Consider the following 19,217-nt stretch of genomic DNA (forward strand, 5'->3'; position numbering starts at 1 on the left):
CACATGTGACATACACACCCTAGCCCGCTACTCGACTACTGCTTGCCAAGTTGCTCATGGAGAGGAGATAGCAATGAGCCTGGGGTCCTCTGATCATTCTGCTATGAAACTCTACCATTGTCATCTAATTTGTTCCTCTTTTCACCATTTGGGCACCATTTCTGGGGCTTAAATGGAGGGGAGTCCCCAGAACTTTTTTTTAGCTTTCAGCCATCTTGTCTGTGGAAACTCTAACGAATAAAATGATGGAACACATAGACAAGCATGGTTTAATTGGATAGAATCAGCATGGATTCAGCAAGGGAAGTCTTGCCTCAAAAAGTTACTTTATTTCTTTGAAGGTCTGAATAAACATGTGGATAAAGGTGAGCCGGCTGAAGTAGTGTATCTAGATTTTCAGAAAGCTTTTGACAAAGTTCCTCATTGAGAGACTCCTGAAAAAATACGGGATAGGAGGCAATGTTCTTTTGTGGATTAGGAATTGGTTATTTGACAGAAAGCAGAGGGTAGAGTTCAATGGCCATTATTCTCAATGGAGGAGAGTGAATAGTGGAGTGCTGTAGGATCTGTATTGGGACAAGTGCTATTTAACATTTATAAATGATCTGGAAATTAGAACGACAAGTGAGGTGATTAAATTTGCAGATGATATAAAACTATTAAAGGTTGTTAAAACACTTGCGGACTATGGTCAAGTTAAAACACAGTAAAATGCCATTCAAAAAATATAATCAACAATGTGCCAATTTTGCAGTCACTGTGAATGCTCCATGTCCACCCCCAGCTTTAAACACGAGCTTTCAGTCACATTGGGAAGTTCTTAACAGCCTTGTCAGCCAGTCCCTGTGGCAGGCTGTCCCAGATCATCTGCAGCGCTTCAGTTCAGTGATTGTGGCTTTGGGTGGAGCTTGTGATATGCCTCCTACATTGCTCCCCAGACAAAAGTCTATGCCACTGTGATGTCATTTAACACTAAATTGGTACTCCTTTTTTTCCCCCAAAATAATGGTCGTTTTACAGGGCAAACATTTTTGAACATGCAAAAATCACTGGGTGGTCATGCTAAAAAGTCTAACTTTCGCCATGTTTAAAGATAACCTCATTCCTCTAGGCACATAAACAGATATTAACAAATACAGCTATAAAATTTCAAGTTAATTCCAAGTGGTTGCTGAGAAAATAGTAAAAACTGGCCATTTTAACTACAGAGACTACAGGCAACAGCATAGGAGGGATCACTCCAGCCCCAGCTCACCACTGGACCACAGGGCTGTAAGGTAGGCCTGGGGAGGCAGCCTATGGTAGGTCCAACAGGGGGGTGCTCTTGTTACAAGGAGGGACTGAGCATTTCCAATTTGGGAGGGGTGGGGGCAGAACCGGCCACAGCAGGAATGCCGGATGCTATGGGGGAGGTAGAGAGAGGATTACTGGTCCTTTTAACCATCGGTTTATCTTCAAGTTCACATGTTTCCTCTAAAAAAAAAGGGGGGAAATTTATTTCTGTTTATATGCAGATGGGTTTATATTTGAGTATATTGGTAATTGATAATGGCAAGGATGAATTGACCTTTCTGGTCTGCCCCATTACTCCACTCCAGACTGCAAGAACATACATCCCCACTACAGATTATTTAATTGCTTGAAGAATATCACTTTTCCCGGGTCAGGTTGCTGTTGATCTCCCTCATTGGTTTCTATTGTTCCACATAAATGAGTATACATGTTCCTGTATGTAATCCAATAACCAGCAGCACTCCACCCATGTGTTACCACCAAAACTTGTAGTAATTTAGCAGCTGGTCATCTGGGTCCTGTAACCTTGCTGAATAGTACCAGGCCACCATCAACCTTCCAAACATCAACTTAATATGACAAAACTCCTCAGAAACCAATGCACACAACAATTGCTTCAAAACCTGAGCCATCAGTAAGCCATGTTTCATTTGCTTTTTCTTCTTTTCACCTTACTGAACAATATCCAGCCACTGATTGGTAGCAGAGGCGTTTCAGCCTGTTAGTAACAACCTAAGCACAAAGGTTCAACAAATCTCAGGCACCAGGTCAGCCTGATGCATAGAAATTGCCTATTGGAACCTGAGGTTTTGCGCTCCCAAGTTTTTTTTATTCTTAACTAGCTACTGCTGCAAAAACAAGGTTTCTTCTGCAGTCTGCACTTCATAGCTCTCAGAAATCTTGAGCCACATAGCACAGGAATGCCTATGCTGGTCTTGCAATCTCAAGGCTCACAAGATTTCTATAGGAGTTTCTGCATTGCACAGATCAAACCTACTAAGAGCCATGTAGTTTAGCCTACAGCATGAAACAGCAATAGCAGACAGCAACATTACGGGGAAGTATTCCAAGCCTGCTGATTGGCTAGTGATGGAGGAAGGCAAACTAAGTTTGTTAGCTGAGGGAGTAGGGATGCTGGGTGAAGACAAGTTCTGGGAAACAAGAGAAAGGGAGACTGGTGAGATCCCAGGGTATGGTGATACATGAAACAGTGCAGCTATCAGCATACTTGGAGGAGAGGGGGCAGAGAGAGGTGAAGCTGCTGGTTTCTGCAAGCATTCTGAGGGGTGCATTAATAGCCTGATTGGGATATGGAAGCATTAATCAAAAATACACAATGGAGAAACAATCTTAGCAAAATCAAGCCTAAAAGCAGAGCAGCCAAATTATCCAGTTTCATAAGGGAAACTTTTTGGCTAGGTCTGCTCTTGCACTTAAATTCCAGAGAAACAAGGTATTTGTAACTTCTGATTACTCCCACTGAAATCAGTGCTGCAGGTTCCATTTTGAATGTCAGAAATCCAGGACGGTTCCCCAACTAAGGTGTGGGTGCAAATGGAGAAGCACTGGATGGGCTCTGTCCCATTGTGAGCTGTTCCATGGATGCCTAATAAGAAGCTTCTGGGCTGCGTCTGACAGGTGCCAGGGAGGGTCCTCTTCAGACCTGGTACTGTGTATGGAAGCACTTTTTCCCTACTAGAACATGCATTCTGCACACAGTAATTCGATATGCCCCAGGATTTTGGGTGGGACGGGAGGATGGGGTGTACCGGACCTGGGAAGCTAAAGGGCTTATGCGCCTTTGGGTCAAATGTGGGAAGAAGGGAAAATTTATACTTATCAGGACCTTAAGGAGTATGGCTTGCCCCCACACCAGGTCTTTCACTATGGGCAACTTAAGGATTATATTTTAAGGAAAGCTAGAGGGGACCTTAGTTTGAATGAGACCATTTTAGAGAGAGCTATGCATGGTGGTGGGGGACAGGGCTGTATTTCCCATCTTTATCAAGCTTTACTGTTGGCCTACTCACCTTTAGAGTTCTATAGCCACTGCTAAGAGCGTGATTTGGGGGTCACATATGAGGGGGAAAAATGGGAAATGAGCTTTACATTTCTATTTAAATCATCTGTAAGTAGAGCATTGATTGAAAATGGCCACAAAATGTTGTATTGTTGGTATTATATACCGCACCATTTGCTGTGAGTTTTTAAATGTGGGACCAGCCTCTGCTGGCGCAATTGTGGGATGCCGGAGGATATGTACCATGTTTGGTGGACCTATCCCCTTGTTCAACCATATTGGCAGAATGTCCACTCATTGGTACAACAACTTACATGAGTCCCATATCCCTTCAAAGCTGAACACTATTTATTACATCATAAATCTTATGGGATACAACCCTCACAACAGAAGTCGACGTTCCATGTGTTCACAGCGGCCAGAATGATCTTGGCAGCGGTGTGGAAGACTAAATACTAAAACTAATTTTGCTCCTAAAATTGAAAAAACAGATGCTATGATAGAGTTTCTTAATTTTAAATAACTTGAGCCTTGATGAGGTTTGGGACTTTGAGCAGGCTGCCACTGAGACGTTCTGGATCTTTCTGATGTGTATTAAAAGAAGAAAAAGCATACTGATAAATTTTTCAGATAAGTGATATATATTGTTTTGGCAGAGCTCTAGCCCTAGAAACATTGTGTATTCAAAAAAATGTTTTTTTTATTAAAATTGAGTAAATTTAGCACTAGATTTTTTAATTTAACGTTGGTAGCTGTTTTTTCTGTACTGATTTTTTCTCCTACAAACAGAGGTTACACAGTAACATAGTAACATAGTAGATGACGGCAGAAAAAGACCTGCATGGTCCATCCAGTCTGCCCAACAAGATAACTCATATTTGCTGCTTTTTGTGTATACCCTACTTTGATTTGTACCTGTGCTCTTCAGGGCACAGACCGTGTAAGTCTGCCCAGCACTATCCCCGCCCCTCAACCACCAGCCCCTCCTCCCAACCACCGGCTCTGGCACAGACCGTATAAGTCTGCCCAGCACTATCCTCACCTCCCAACCACCAGCCCTGCCTCCCAACCACCGGCTCTGGCACAGACCGTACAAGTCTGTCCAGCACTATCCCTGCCTCCCAACCACCAGTCCCGCTTCCCACCACCGGCTCTGGCACAGACCGTATAAGTCTGCCCAGCACTATCCCCGCCTCCCAACCACCAGCCCCGCCTCCTGATCTTGACTAAGCTCCTGAGGATCCATTCCTTCGGCACAGGATTCCTTTATGCTTATCCCACACATGTTTGAATTCCGTTACCGTTTTCATTTCCACCACCTCCCGCGGGAGGGCATTCCAAGCATCCACTACTCTCTCCGTGAAAAAATACTTCCTGACATTTTTCTTGAGTCTGCCCACCTTCAATCTCATTTCATGTCCTCTCGTTCTACCATCTTCCCATCTCTGGAAAAGGTTTGTTTGCGGATTAATACCTTTCAAATATTTGAACGTCTGTATCATATCACCCCTGTTTCTCCTTTCCTCCAGAGTATACATGTTTAGTTCAGCAAGTCTCTCCTCATATGTCTTGTAACGCAAATCCCATACCATCCTTGTAGCTTTTCTTTGCACCACTTCAATTCTTTTTACATCCTTAACAAGATACGGCCTCCAAAACTGAACACAATACTCCAGGTGGGGCCTCACCAACGACTTATACAGGGGCATCAACACCCCTTCCTTCTGCTGGTCACACCTCTCTCTATACAGCCTAACAACCTTCTAGCTACGGCCACCGCCTTGTCACACTGTTTCATCGCCTTCAAATCCTCAGATACTATCACCCCAAGATCCCTCTCTCCGCCCGTACCTATCAGACACTCCCCCGCCTAACACATACGTCTCCCGTGAATTTCTATTCCCTAAGTGCACCACTTTGCATTTCTTCGCATTGAATTTTAATTGCCAAACCTTAGACCATTCTTCTAGCTTCCTCATTATAGTTTTTTCGGTCTGCCATTGAGCCAGTAATGAGCCCTATGGGGATACATACAGTAAAAGTCTGACTTGTCCCAGGGCAGTTGAGACTCAAGTTATTTAAAATTAAGAAACTATCGTAGCGTCTGTTTTCTCAATTTTAGGAGCAAAATTAGTCTTAGTATTTAGAGTTTTCTATTTGACCCTTCCAATAATTACCGTGTGTGTATACAAGTTGCAGTGTGGAGACACCAATGTGCACTTTATACTTGCGCAAGTTGGACTACTTGTATTTAATGTCAGAGTTAACAGCCATAAACAATAGACTGCTTACCAGCTTTCGTACGGTCTGGGACTTATCAAAAGTGAAGATCTGCTCCCCAAAATTAATTACGTGCAAAACTACATACGTAGACTATATTTTTGTTCCTTGTACCTGCAGATTCTGACAGTTATGTTTTTTAAGATAGAAATCCTATTGGGCATTAGTGGGGTGAGGGATTGGGGGTTGGGCACTGGGAATTTGGTTTATCTGTACTTGTTACTCTTTTAATTAATCGCTGTATCATGTTTTTTTATCAAAGTTTTTGTTAGAAAAAAATAAACCCAGGACGGGTCCAAAATCTCCTCCTAGAAATGGTTAATTTTGCACCTCTGTAGTGAAGCTGCAATAGACCTTGAACTTTTGTTTGGAAGTATGAGAGGGGAGCGAGAGGCTTCAGGCACTGGATCCTAAATTTCTGAGCTAGCTCTGATTCAAAGAAAGTGTCAAGGACTATGACTACCCTCTGGCATGACTAATAGTAGTAGTAAGCACCTCCTCATGTATCCTTCCATTATAATTACAAGTCTATTTTATAAAAAAATCCAGTGTTCTTGACTTTCTGTACATGGTTAATGATTATATATAGTCAAATTGAGCCTTCACATAAATGTTGTAACGGCTTTACAATCACTAAAATCAAAAATCAGGGTGTTACAAGAGAGTTAATGAAACACCACCTCCAGGGATGAGTAGTTATTTCCATACCTTGAATTCTTTAAGAAACAACCCCACAGGCTGCCATCTAAAGTGTCAACTGGAAGTGATTTTGGTGATCTAGACATATTACCAGGGTAAACACCTTTCTTCATACTGGCCACTCAATAGTCTTGAAGTGGTAACAACTTGACTGGGATGAAAAAAAAAAAAAAAAGGCAAAAAATTCTACACCTGCCAGCCTACCCCTTCCAGCGTGACACATAGAAAAGGAGAAGATAGAAGAAAAGAAGGTAGAGAGCAAGGAAAAATTAAGATAAAAACAGAAACCAAAATGGGGGGGGGGGGGGGAGGGGGGATCTCATCTGCACTTGACAGACATATTTTAAACCACAATTGAATTTTAACAACTCTTCTTCACCTAGTCATTTCTACCATAAGGGGTTGTACAGAAGGGATGGCTTTCTCACCTTTGAGTTCGTTCCTTAATGCTCACTTGTTTTAATTATTTCTAACCATCATTTTATTGTAAACTGCTTTGCTGTATATTTACAAATGTCAGCACAGCAAGTTGTAAAACTAAAATACTAATATGGATCAGAAAAGCTGAGCTATCTGACGTTCCTTGACACTCAGAAATATGCAGCAGGAATATGACCTTATTTAAACGGGGCACAGGAAACTTACCTGTCTACTTCACTGCTTGTTGGTCTGGCCACTTTGGCTCCCGATGACCCTAGAGTGTAATTCTCCTGTTCCACTGATCCATGGCCTGTTGTATCAATCACCATGGCTGTAACTTCCTCTGCACTGCTCCCATCTTCCCCAGAAGGCTGGTTCTCTGGCCCAAGCCACTCTTCCAAATTCTCCGTTTTGATACGCAGCCCTCCTAGGACCCTGACATCATCATCACTCCGTCCACTGCGGTCTGCCATCCCTGTCTCAACATACCACTGTCCTGCTCGATTAATCCGTAGAATAGGTTCCCTACTTTCTACATCAGAGCTCTGTTCAATTATTTGGGGGCTTGTGGACTCTTCTGGGGGGCTAAGCTCCTGAATGTCCAACACTGTGCTGACCTGCCCCCTCCGACTTCGAGGTGTGCTGTGGCGTGGTCTCAGGGATCTGTTTAAACTCTGTGTAACCCTGTGGGATTCTGGAGGTGCCTCTTGGTGTTTTGTCCTGCTTGGGCTTAACTCCTCTTCCACGTCAGACACATTAATTTTGAAGTGAATTCCCTCCAGGACCTGTGTACACTTATCAATGATGTGCTGCATCTGCAGGAAACTGGCTGCTGTTAGATAGCTGATGATATCTGCTAGCTGAAGGCATATTCGTCCTGTATAACAAAAGGAAAGTAGCTGCTCAAATACTGTAGGATTCTTGATGACCGAAAGGGAGACTGCACTCATCTCATTTAGGGACATATGGTCACGGAAGTAGGGCGAGCTGGCAGCCAGCACCACTTTATGAGCACGGAAAGCTTGTCCTTGCACGTTAACAACAATGTCACACAGTCGTCCTTGTATGCGCAGCTGGTTCAGATGGCTCAACACAGAATTGCTGAATTCAGGGATCTCCAGTTGGATGTTGCCACCCTTCTCCATGTTTTCCCAATTTAGGCATACAACCCTGCTGGTGAAAGAATAAATATTACACCACAGTTTCATAATCAATGGAATATATCTTAGAAAAATTAATACGGCCTATTTCCACTAAACTACAAAAGGTAGGCACAGATTTGATTAAAACTCAAATACTGATCCAACACAGACTTATAAAGAACCAGAAAATGATTTTCTCCACTTATGAAACACATTAGAAACCATTATCTCCTGCATTATCCCCAAAAACGTGGTTTAGATAAAATCAAATGTCTTTAAATTTATAATAAACTAGGATTACTGAATTGTCTCTTCCTTGTATCCTCTTTCACTGTAGTAGGGTTTCATTCCACTATTGTGCTTATTTTCAAAGCACTTAGACATACAAAGTTCCACAGGTTACCATTGGGCTCATTTTCAAAAGAGAAAAACATCCAAAAAGTGGCATAAGTCTGCATTTGGACATTTTTCTCACAAAAACTGCCAAATCAATATTGACAAAACCTATTTTTAGACATAAGTACATAAGTAATGCCACACTGGGAAAAGACCAAAGGTCCATCGAGCCCAGCATCCTGTCCCCGACAGCGGCCAATCCAGGTTAAGGGCACCTGGCAAGCTACCCCAACCATACAAACATTTTATACATGTTATTCCCGAAACTGTGGATTTTTCCCAAGTCCATTTAGTAGCGGTCTATGGACTTGTCCTTTAGGAAACCGTCCAAACCCTTTTTAAACACTGCCAAGCTAACCGCCTTCGCCATGTTCTCCGGCAACGAATTCCAGAGTTTAATTATGCATTGGGTGAAGAAAACTTTTCGCTGATTTGTTTTAAATTTACTACACTGTAGTTTCATCGCATGCCCCCTAGTCCTAGTATTTTTGGAAAGCGTGAACAGACGCTTCACATCCACCTGTTCCGCTCCACTCATTATTTTATATACCTCTATCATGTCCTCCCCTCAGCCGTCTCTTCTCCAAGCTGAAAAGCCCTAGTCTCCTTAGTCTTTCTTCACAGCGAAGTCGTCCCATACCCGCTATCATTTTAGTCGCTCTTCGCTGCACCTTTTCCAATTCTACTATATCTTTCTTGAGATGCGGCGACCAGAATTGAACACAATACTCAAGGTGCGGTCGCACCATGGAGCGATACAACGGCATTATAACATCTTCACACCTGTTCTCCATTCTATTTTTCTCTGAAGTCCGTCATAAGCGTGTCCAAATCTCAAGGGGGCATCTCAGGGGTGTGTTCAGGGCAGGACTTGGGCGTTCCTAAGACTTAGATGTTTTTCAGCCATAATGGAACAAAACAAAATCGTCCAGGACTAAAACTAAGACATTTTGAGCTAGACCTGTTTTTATGACAAATAAGGCACAAAAAGGTGCCCTAAATAACCAGATGATCACTGGAGGGAATCAGGGATGACCTCCCCCTTTCCCCCCAGTAGTCACTAATCCCCTCCCACCCCCAAAAAATGTGATGAAAAACATTTACTTGCCAGACTCTGTGACAGCCTCAGATGTTATACTAAGGTCCATTAGAACAGCATGCAGGTCCCTGGAGCAGTGTACTGGTGGGTGCAGTGCACTACAGACAGGTGGACCCAGGCCCACACCTCTTCCTATCTGTTAAACTTGTGGAGAAAACTGTGAGCCCTTCAAAACTCACCAGAAACTCACTGTACCCACATATAGGTGTCCCCTTCACCCGTAAGGGCTATGGTAGTGGTGTACATTTGGGGGTAGTGGGTTTTGGGAGGCTCAGCAGAGAAGATAAGGGAGCAATGGTGATATGTGTACCTGGGTGCATTTTACGAAGTCCACTGCAGTGCCCCTTAGGGTGCCCTATTGCTTTCCTGGGATGTGAGGGGGACCAGTCTACTAAAAATGCTGGCTCCTACATCCCAATGGTTTGATTTTGTGTTTTTTTGCACTTGGACGTTTTTTTTTTGTTTGAAAATAGACCAAAAAGACAAAACGTCCAAATCACAAAACCTTGTATTTTCAGAAAAAAAAAAAAGATGTTTTTCTGTTTTGAAAATGACCTTCTTTCTTATTCAGATTTTGGACGTTTTATGCAAAATGTCCAAAGTCGGACTTAGACGTCATATTGAAAATGCCCCTCCACGTAACTTTGTAAGTCTAAACTTTGAAAATCAGCCACATAGAGGGGCATACTCGAATGGGGCCGGCCATCTATAAGGGCGGCCATCTCTAATGACGGCCCCGTTAAGCGGCATACCCGACCGTATTATTGAAATCAGATGGCCGGCCATCTTTCGTTTTGATAATACGGTTGGGGCTGGCCAAATCTCAACATTTGGGCCGCCCTTAGAGATTGCCGCCATTGGTTTTCGCCGATATATGGAAACTAATGGCGTCCATCTCAAACCCGGCCAAATCCAAGGCATTTGGTCATGGGAGGAGCCAGCATTTGTAGTCCACTGGTCCCCCTCACATGCCAGGACACCAACCGCGCACTCTAGGGGGGCACTGCAGTTGGCTTCACAAAATGATCCCAGGTGCATAGCTCCCGTACCTGGGGTGATGAGCCCCCCAACCCCCACTCCCAACAATTGTACACCACTACCATAGCCCTTAGGGATGAAGGGGGGCACCTAGATGTGGGTACAGTGGGTTTCGGGTGGGTTTTGGAGGGCTCCCATTTACCACCACAAGTGTAACAGGTGGGCCTGGGTCCGCCTGCCTGAAGTGCACTGCATCCACTAAAAACTGCTCCAGGGACCTGCATAGTGCTGTCATGGAACTGCATACGACATTTGAGGCTGGAATAAAAAAATGTTTTTTATTTTTTTGGGTGGGAGGGGGTTGGTGACCACTGGGGGAGTAAGGGGAAATGATTCCCGATTCCCTCCGGTGGTCATCTGGTCAGTTCGGGCACCTTTTCAAGTCTTGGTCGTGAACAAAAAGAGACCAAGTAAAGCTGGCCAAATGCTCGTCAGGGCCGGCCTTCTTTTTTCCATTATCGGCCGAGGCCGGCCATCTCTTAACCACGCCCCGTCCCGCCTTCGCTACCCTACCGGCACGCCCCCTTGAACTTTGGCCGGCCCTGCGACGGAAAGCAGTTGAAGACAGCCAAAATTGGCTTTCGATTATACCGATTTGGCCGGCTTTAGGAGAAGGCTGGCCATCTCCTGATTTGTGTCGGAAAATGGCCGCCCTTCTCCTTCGAAAATAAGCAGGATAGTAACCTATGGAACTTTGTATTTCTAAGTGCTTATCACTTGCTTTCTTTCTTCTGAAATATTTTATTAAACATTAACATACTGTAGTTCAAGCATATAGATCTGAGTAGTTGTGCTTTCTCTGCCAGCGTATGCTCCCACAGAGCATAATCTCAGTTATATTTCAGTATATATCATTTATTTTAAAATAATCATAACCAAAATCAACAGCAGGAGACTGATTATTCAGGAGACATTCAGACATAGTATTCTGCATTTTCCCCATTTGTGAAAACCTTGTTATAATATACTGAATGTGATTCCAGCTATGAAACACACAGCATCAGCACATTTTGCAGTACACACAACCATGTATGTATGTATGTTTTTTTTTTTTGTTACGTTTGTACCCCGCACTTTTCCCACTCATGGCAGGCTCAATGCGGCAGGCAATGGAGGGTTAAGTGACTTGCCCAGAATCACAAGGAGCTGCCTGTGCCGGGAATTGAACTCAGTTCCTCAGTTCCCCAGGACCAAAGTCCACCACCCTAACCACTAGGCCACTCCTCCACTCCATTTCAATCCTAGAAGAGAGTCTGCCCCTCTCAAGTTTAAACTAAAGTTTCCAACAGGATGCTTTTGGTAAAGCTGATATATGAAAGTACAAAAACAAACATAAAATCAGATATTACAGCTGCACAGAAAGAAGCATTTTCTTTGTAAGTTTACTGACCACATGTACTCCGCATCTATGCTGTAATATCTGAAAATTCAGCTCCGGCATATTTGATCTTGGCAGACTAATAAAACTGTCCTCATTCTGGCTAACATTCACGAGAAGTTAGAAAACTGTAAGCAAGAAAAAGGTACAAATATTTTATACTGCTAAATGGTCAATGGGCAGTTACAAGACTACACAACTCAATTACAACTAGTGTGTCTGTTTTCTTCCTCTTCCTTAAGGACTTATACAATCCTAGTTGGGTTATCAATTCCAGTTTGATATTTGATGTACTGTGCTATTACACTACAGCCATACAAATGAATACTGTGACACTGAAATAAGTCAGGGCAGGACACAAAACAAGTAAAAGGAGCTAATCTTTATTTATATATTTAGAAAGAAAGTTTGCAAATAAATGCAAAATAAAACTATTGCAGTGATAAAACACCGCTAGATTAAAAAAAAAGAAAAGTTAATTTTTGTCTTTTGAAAGCTTATGTGATATCACCCCTCATCAGCATTAGGCATCAACAGCTGTGTAATTCCTACACTGCTTTCTAGGACCCTTCAAGTTAAGTCATGTTGTTTGGGGGCAGTCCTTACAAAGGAATTACTGAAGTCTAAACTTGGAAATTAGACTTCAATATGGTATAAAAACCCAATGTGAAACACAACTGATTTTGTAAGCTTAGTAATTTGCATATATATTCAAACTTAATACTTTAGGGTGCACAAGAATGCTCAAACTTGATGCCCTAAAAAGCGACAGAATGAAATGCATTTGCTTATTTTTTCTTTTATGCTCTATAAGTGAAAAACAATAGATAATGGACAGAAGAATAAAAGATCACATTGGCCCCTCTCTAGTCTTCCCAAACTGTAAAGAATACATCCTAGCTGCTAGCCATAAGGTGTGACTAATTGCAAAAATCTCTTCTCCTTTTATGCAAGCCGAATTTTGTTATCCTCCTAGGTCCTTTGCTATCTGAAGTAAAGGAGCATACAGCCCTCCTCTTACCTCCCTCCAGAACCTCATCTTTCTCGTATCTAAACAGTTTTCTTATAATTCAAATAGTCCATGCTGTTTAGTATCATATTGCTATATTGTTGAAAACGTCAGATTTTTAAAAAGTCTGTTATAACAATCTTAAAGGCAGGCTAATTAAGATGACCTGAAACTAAAGTGAAGGTATTACAATGCAGAGATACCAAGAGATCTGGCACATACGCCTAGCATCTCTCTTCACATGTATTCCAGGAGCCGGTAGCCCCTTCCCTCTCCCGCCGCTGTGGTCTACCATCTCTACTCCCTGTCCGTGGTCCGGCATCTCGTCCCCTACTCTGTCCACCCCCACCCACTATCCATCTCTTTCTCCCTCAATTACAAACCCCTCCCTCCATCCTACCTTCAAACTTGTCTTTGAGGTCGCCGGCAAGAGCAACCGTCCAAACTGTTTCCCAGCGGAGGCCTGAAGGCCTTTCCTCTGCCCCGTCCCGCCCCGCCGGAAACAGGAAGCTGCGTCAGAGAGAGCGGGGCAGAGCCAAGGAGGTTAGATTGACCTCCTTGGGCGGAGGGAAAGAAGTTGCGCCGGAGAGGGAACTGGCAGAGGTAGGAGAAAAGGATTTTTTAGGCAGGAATGGATTGGGCTTAAGTGAAGTGTGTGAGTGTGACCTTCTGTTGGTGAGGACCTCAGGCAAACTTGAAGGTAGGAACGAGGGGTGGGGTGTTGTTGAATATTTGTTTTCTCCACTTTGCCTCTAATCTATTACATCTAGCCGATTTCGACCTCTTTAATGTCCCAGTGTAGCGGTTATGTGGGAGCTGCGTGCGTGAAAGAAGGACCTAGGGGACCTATCCTTTCAAAACATTAAGGAGAGAGAGTTCCCGTCTTGTTCAGAGCCGCAGTTCACTATAAGGAGGTTTTAGCAAGTGGTATTCTTATGCAATAGTACCCAAGTTTTACGCAGGCATGAATGCATGGATTTGAACAAGTACTCTATGCACCCACCCTTACCACCTTTGAATTTGTAAATGCGAGACTTTTATATGTTTTACTGTTATTTGGATTTTGAAAACAAATGTTAATCGCTTTGAAAATAATTAATTTCTTAAAGCATTTTGAGGAAATTGATTTTATAAACTTCTGTTGGTGTATGTATGTGCAAGTACTCGTACCTACCTGCCGGTGTTTGCCGGGGTCTGCATTTGGATGGAGTTGTATGCTATTTAATTAAATATACGGGTACTTGCGTTTTATTATAGTACTAGTAAAAAAGGCCCGTTTCTGACACAAATAAAACGGGCGCTAGCAAGGTTTTCCTCAGAGTGTGTGTGTCAGAGAGAGACACAGAATGTCTGTGTGTTTGTGTGTGAGAGAACATGTCTGTGTCTGTGTGTGTGTGACAGAGATAAGAGTGTATGGGAGAGACAGTGAGTGTGTGCCCCCACTCCCACCTGTCTGGTCTCAGGACCCCCTCTCCACCTCCCTCTCCCCTGCCTCCCCCTCCAAGCTTCCATGTCCAGCGACCCTCCTCTCCCCCTCCAGCCACCCGTGTCCAGTGACCTTCTTCCCCCCCCCCCCCGGCGCATCAAACCCCCTCGCCACCCGCAGCTGCCACTGGTAACGCTGTCTGGCCGCTGCTGCTTCTCCTGTTGAGCAGCAGCGGCCGCTACAAAAAAAGAAAAAAAAGCAATAAATGTTTTTAAACCTGAAACGCGGCACCATAGACTGCCATCAGGCATTGGCTGTCAGCTCTGCAGTCGCTCCTCCTCTTGCCTCTCACGGCGCTGTGCTCCTCCGTGGTCTTACTCCAGGGGCAGTGACGTGGAGGCGAGAGGAGAAGCTGGACATCGATGGGAGAGGAGGGGAAGACAGGGAAGAGAGCATTGCTGGACATCGATGGGAGGGCAGGGGAGAGAGAATTGCTGGACATCGATGGGATGGGAGGGCAGGAAAGAGAATTGCTGGACATCGATGGGAGGGCAGGGAAGAGAGAATTCCTGGACATTGATGGGATGGGAGGGCAGGGAAGAGAGAATCGCTGGACATCGAGGGGAGGGCAGGGAAGAGAGAATTGCTGGACATCGAAGGGAGGTCAAGGGAGAGACAATTGCTTGACATCGATGGGAGGGCAGGGGAGAGAGAATTGCTGGAGATCGATGGGTGGGCAGGGAAGAGAGAATTGCTGGAGATTGATGGGAGGGCAGGGGAGAGACAATTGCTGGACATCGATGGCAGGGGAGCGAGGCGAATTGCTGGACATGGAGGGGAGGGCAGGGGGGAGAGAGGAGAATCGCTGGACATCGAGGGGAGGGCAGAGAAGAGAGAATCGCTGGACATCGAGGGGAGGGCAGGGAAGAGAGAATCGCTGGACATCGAGGGGAGGGGAGGGAAGAGAGAATTGCTGGACATCGAAGGGGGCAGGGAAGAGAGAATTGCTGGAGATCGATGGGAGGGCAGGGAAGAGAGAATCGCTGGACATCGAGGGGAGGGCAGGGAAGAGAGAATTGCTGGACATCGAAGGGGGCAGGGGAGAGAGAATTGCTGGAGATCGATGGGTGGGCAGGGAAGAGAGAATTGCTGGAGATCGATGGGAGGGCAGGGGAGAGACAATTGCTGGACATCGATGGCAGGGGAGGAGAGAGGCGAATTGCTGGACATGGAGGGGAGGGCAGGGGGAGAGAGGAGAATCGCTGGACATGGAGGGGAGGGCAGGGAAGAGAAAATTGCTGGACATGGATGAAAGGGGAGGGCAGGGGAAGGAGGAGACATACTGGACCTAGATGGGAGGGGAGGTCAGGGAAGAGAGATTCGCTGGACATGGATGGCAGGGGAGGACAGGGGGCAGAGAAGAATTGCTGGACATGGATGGTAGGGGAGGGCAGGGGAAGGAGGAGACATACTGGACATGGATGGAAGGGGAGGGCAGAGGATAATCACTGGACATGGATGGCAGGAGAGGACAGGGGGCAGAGAATTGCTGGACATGGATGGCAGGGGAGGACGGGGCAGCGAAGAATCACTGGACATGGATGGGAGGAGAGGGCAGGGGAAGGAGGAGACATACTGGACATGGATGGGAGGGGAGGTCAGGGAAGAGAGATTCGCTGGACATGGAGGAGAGGGAAGGGGAGAGGAGAATTGCTGGGCATGGATGGCAGGAGAGAAGAGACGGGGACAGAAGAGAATCACTGGACATGGGAGGGCAGGGGAGAGAGGAGACATACTGGACATGAATGGAAGGGAGGAGAGAGGAGAAGTGCTGGACGTGGATGGAGGGGAGGAAAGAAAAGAAAAAAGAAGATGCACATGGATGGAGATGAGGGAAAGGGAAGAGAGGAGAAAAACTGCACATGGATGGAGAAAATAGGCAAAAACTGGATCCACGTTGTACCTCCTCCAGTCAATTCCACGGAGGAGAACCCAGCTTTTACTTATGGATGTAGGGCAAGAAATGAAGAAGAAAGGAGGAAAGTAAATAAATGGAAAGGAAGCCCTGGAAACGGTGTTGAGAACAGATAGAGAGCAACAGAATCAGAGACTGGGACCAATATGGATAGAAAAAGAAAGTCACCAAACAACAAAGGTAGAAAAAATCATTTTATTTTCATTTTAGTGTTTGGAATTTGTCCAATTTGAGAATTTACATCTGCTGTCTTATTTTGCACTGGGTATACTGGAGCTGTAACAGCTTACAGAAATTATTTATAATGAAAAAAAAAAATCACCTGGGAGAGTGGTAAGATGGCGACCTGAAGTTCGTATGCCCAACGGCCCAGCTGCCCTCTGAAGTTTCATATTTTTTACGTAAATTTTCTCTCTGCAATTGCAGTTACCTTAACTGACAGGAAGGGGACAACCAGCGGTCAGCTGCCGATGGCCAGCGTTTTGTCCCCTGAGCAGCAAGTGCGGGACCGCTGCGCGACGAACTGCCCACAGATGAAAGGGTTGGCGAGTTCTTTGATTAGCGCCGGCCAAGGAGCGTCGATGCTCTTGGACCTGGAAAAAAAACAACTCCATTGCTCCCGAATTATTCAACCACCATGTCCAAAGGAGTGGAGGAGTGAGTTAGAGGCATATGCTGAAACGGAGGATGTTTACAGCAGAACCCAAATCGGCGGAACCACTCCTAAGCACCTAAGAGAAATCAACTTGGAGTTTTTGCCTCCCGTGGAGGTTACATTGAATACCATCTGGAAGGCGCTTCAGGACCTAACGGTGGCAGTAAATAATTTTGTTCCAGATATAATTTTATTAGAGAGTTACATGGACAATTTAACTGAACCCTTTGAGAGTGAAAAATTGATACAGCAAATGATTCTACACGAGCAAGAAGTGGTTATGATTTTGAAAATGATAATAGACCAGAAACTTTGAATAATAAAATGAACATTATTATAGACTAGTAAAAAAGGCCCGTTTCTGAGACCAATGAAACGGGCGCTAGCATGGTTTTCATCGTGAGAGTGTGTGTGTGAGAGAGACTGAGTGAATGTGCGAGTGTGTGTGACAGAGTGAGGCTGTGTGAGAATGAGTGTGTGTGTAAGAATGTGAGTGTGCGTTTGATATATGTAGACTTTGTGTGTGAGTGATTGAGGGAGAGAGTGTGTGTGTTTGAAAGAGTGTGTGTGTTTCTGTGTATGTGTGAGTGTTTTAAGCAGGTGGTGCATTCCCCTCCCCCTACCATGCCGCTGTTCTTTCCCCTCCTCTCACCGCCCCAGTCACCCTCCAAGTTCCAGGCCACCCTTCCCACCCCCCTCAGAGTGAGTGTATGTGTGAGTGTTTTAAGCAGGTGGCGCTGTTATGATTCTGCCGGTTTGGCTGAGGGGGAGGGGGGACGTCTCTTCTGATTGGCTGCCAGGGGTTGTGCTGACGTCAGGGGATAGTACTTTAGCCTGCAGCTGAAGAGTTTCTCTGCTTTTGCGTTACTTATCTGGTGGTAACAGGAAAGCCTGATAGAACGTGCTCTAGGTTCTGACAGGGATCTGTGTTGATTTAGAGTATTCTTTTCCTTCCCTCTGGGTTAGCTGCTGCTGCTGTGTGTGTGTGTGTGTGTGTGTGTGTGTGTGTGTGTGTGTGTGTGTGTGTGTGTGGGTAGCTCTGTAATCAGGGTCAGCTGCTCATTTGTTTAGTGGGGGCTGGGCATTGCTCGGGCTCTGGGCTGAGTGAGCGTTCTCCTTTGTTTGTTTGTTTTAAGGATTTCTCTTCCCAGTGTCCTGGCCTGCTGGCTCAGTGAGTTTAACCCTTTGTGTACTGTGTATAAGTTTGTGATGGTCTACTTGGACGATATTTTGATTTTTTCAAGGGCTGAGGAAGAGCACCAGGAGCACCTGAAGACCGTATTGCAGCGGTTGAGGGAGAACCACCTCTATGTGAAATTGGAAAAATGTGAATTCCATCGCTCCGAACTGCTCTTCCTGGGGTACATCATTTCTAACTACGGGCTGCGTATGGACCCCAGTAAGCTGACAGCCATCCTGCACTGGCAGCAACCTACGGGGCGTAAGGCTCTACAGCGCTTCTTAGGTTTTGCCAACTACTATAGGCAGTTTATTTGGAATTACTCGTCCCTGACTGCCCCTCTTACTGCCTTGACTAAGAAGAACGCTGACGCTCGCAACTGGTCGTCTGAGGCGTGTCAGGCCTTTGAGAATCTGAAACAGGCATTTGTTGGAGCTCCAGTGTTGCGCCATCCCAACCCGACAAATAAATTTTTCGTGGAAGTGGATGCATCATCGGTTGGCGTAGGAGCAGTGCTGTCCCAGGCCCACCCCAGTGGGAAACTTCTCCCATGTGCATTCTTCTCTAAAAAGTATACCCCTGCCGAGAAGAATTATGCCATCGGGGATCAGGAGCTATTAGCCATTAAATTGGCCCTGGAAGAATGGCGTCATCTGCTGGAAGGGGCGCAGGAGCCCTTCACGGTGTTCACGGACCATAAAAACCTGACTTATTTACGAGAAGCGAGAAGGCTGAATCCTCGCCAGGCCCGGTGGGCACTATTCTTCTCCCGCTTTGATTTCATTCTGACCTATCCAGCGGAGAAGAACATCAAGGCAGATGCCCTCTCCAGGTCCATGGAGGCTGACCTGGAGGAAGAACCCCTGCAGTATGTAATTAAACCTGATGTCATTGTGCCCGCGATGACGCTAGCAGTACCTGCAGGTATGACCTTTGTGCCACCCCGGCTGAGAGAAAAGACACTCCAATGGGGGCATGCCTCTCGAATGGCAGGACATCCCGGGATCCTGGGAACCAAGCGGTTCATCTCCCAGCAGTATTGGTGGCCTTCACTTGATCGGGATGTGCAGGAGTTTGTGGCTGCGTGTCCTGAGTGCGCCCAGCATAAGGCTGACCGTCGGAGACCCCAGGGGTTGCTGATGCCTTTACCGGTACCTGAGAGACCGTGGACCCACATTGCCATGGACTTTGTTACGGATCTGCCTAA

General features: G+C 45.4%; 1 protein-coding gene and 1 long non-coding RNA gene across 8 annotated transcripts in view; one reads left to right on the forward strand and one right to left on the reverse strand.

Moving 5' to 3' along the window:
- Window positions 1–13,260, reverse strand: part of ZBTB37 (zinc finger and BTB domain containing 37) — a 54,389-nt gene extending 41,129 nt beyond the window's left edge. For 2 of the 6 annotated variants that reach the window (XM_030205836.1, XM_030205835.1), the window contains exons 1-3: window positions 13,175–13,251; window positions 11,778–11,893; window positions 6,938–7,885 (exon numbers count right to left, since the gene is read on the reverse strand). In XM_030205836.1, the coding sequence (XP_030061696.1) occupies window positions 6,938–7,885; window positions 11,778–11,782 (953 nt within the window). In that variant the 5' untranslated portion in view covers window positions 11,783–11,893; window positions 13,175–13,251. Of the gene's footprint in view, window positions 1–6,933; window positions 7,886–11,777; window positions 11,894–13,174 lie in introns of those variants that run through there. The other 4 variants (XM_030205837.1, XM_030205841.1, XM_030205838.1 and 1 more) reach the window with 4 other exon arrangements.
- A 192-nt stretch (window positions 13,261–13,452) lies between these two features.
- The window catches only part of LOC115471764, a 68,097-nt gene continuing 62,332 nt past the window's right edge, over window positions 13,453–19,217 (forward strand). Inside the window, exon 1 of one of the 2 annotated variants that reach the window (XR_003942414.1) lies at window positions 13,453–13,474. This is a non-coding gene — a long non-coding RNA (uncharacterized LOC115471764). The remainder of the gene's footprint in view (window positions 13,475–19,217) is intronic. The other variant, XR_003942412.1, reaches the window with a different exon arrangement.

Source organism: Microcaecilia unicolor, chromosome 6 (assembly GCF_901765095.1).
Source record: "Microcaecilia unicolor chromosome 6, aMicUni1.1, whole genome shotgun sequence".
Lineage (NCBI taxonomy): Eukaryota > Metazoa > Chordata > Amphibia > Gymnophiona > Siphonopidae > Microcaecilia > Microcaecilia unicolor.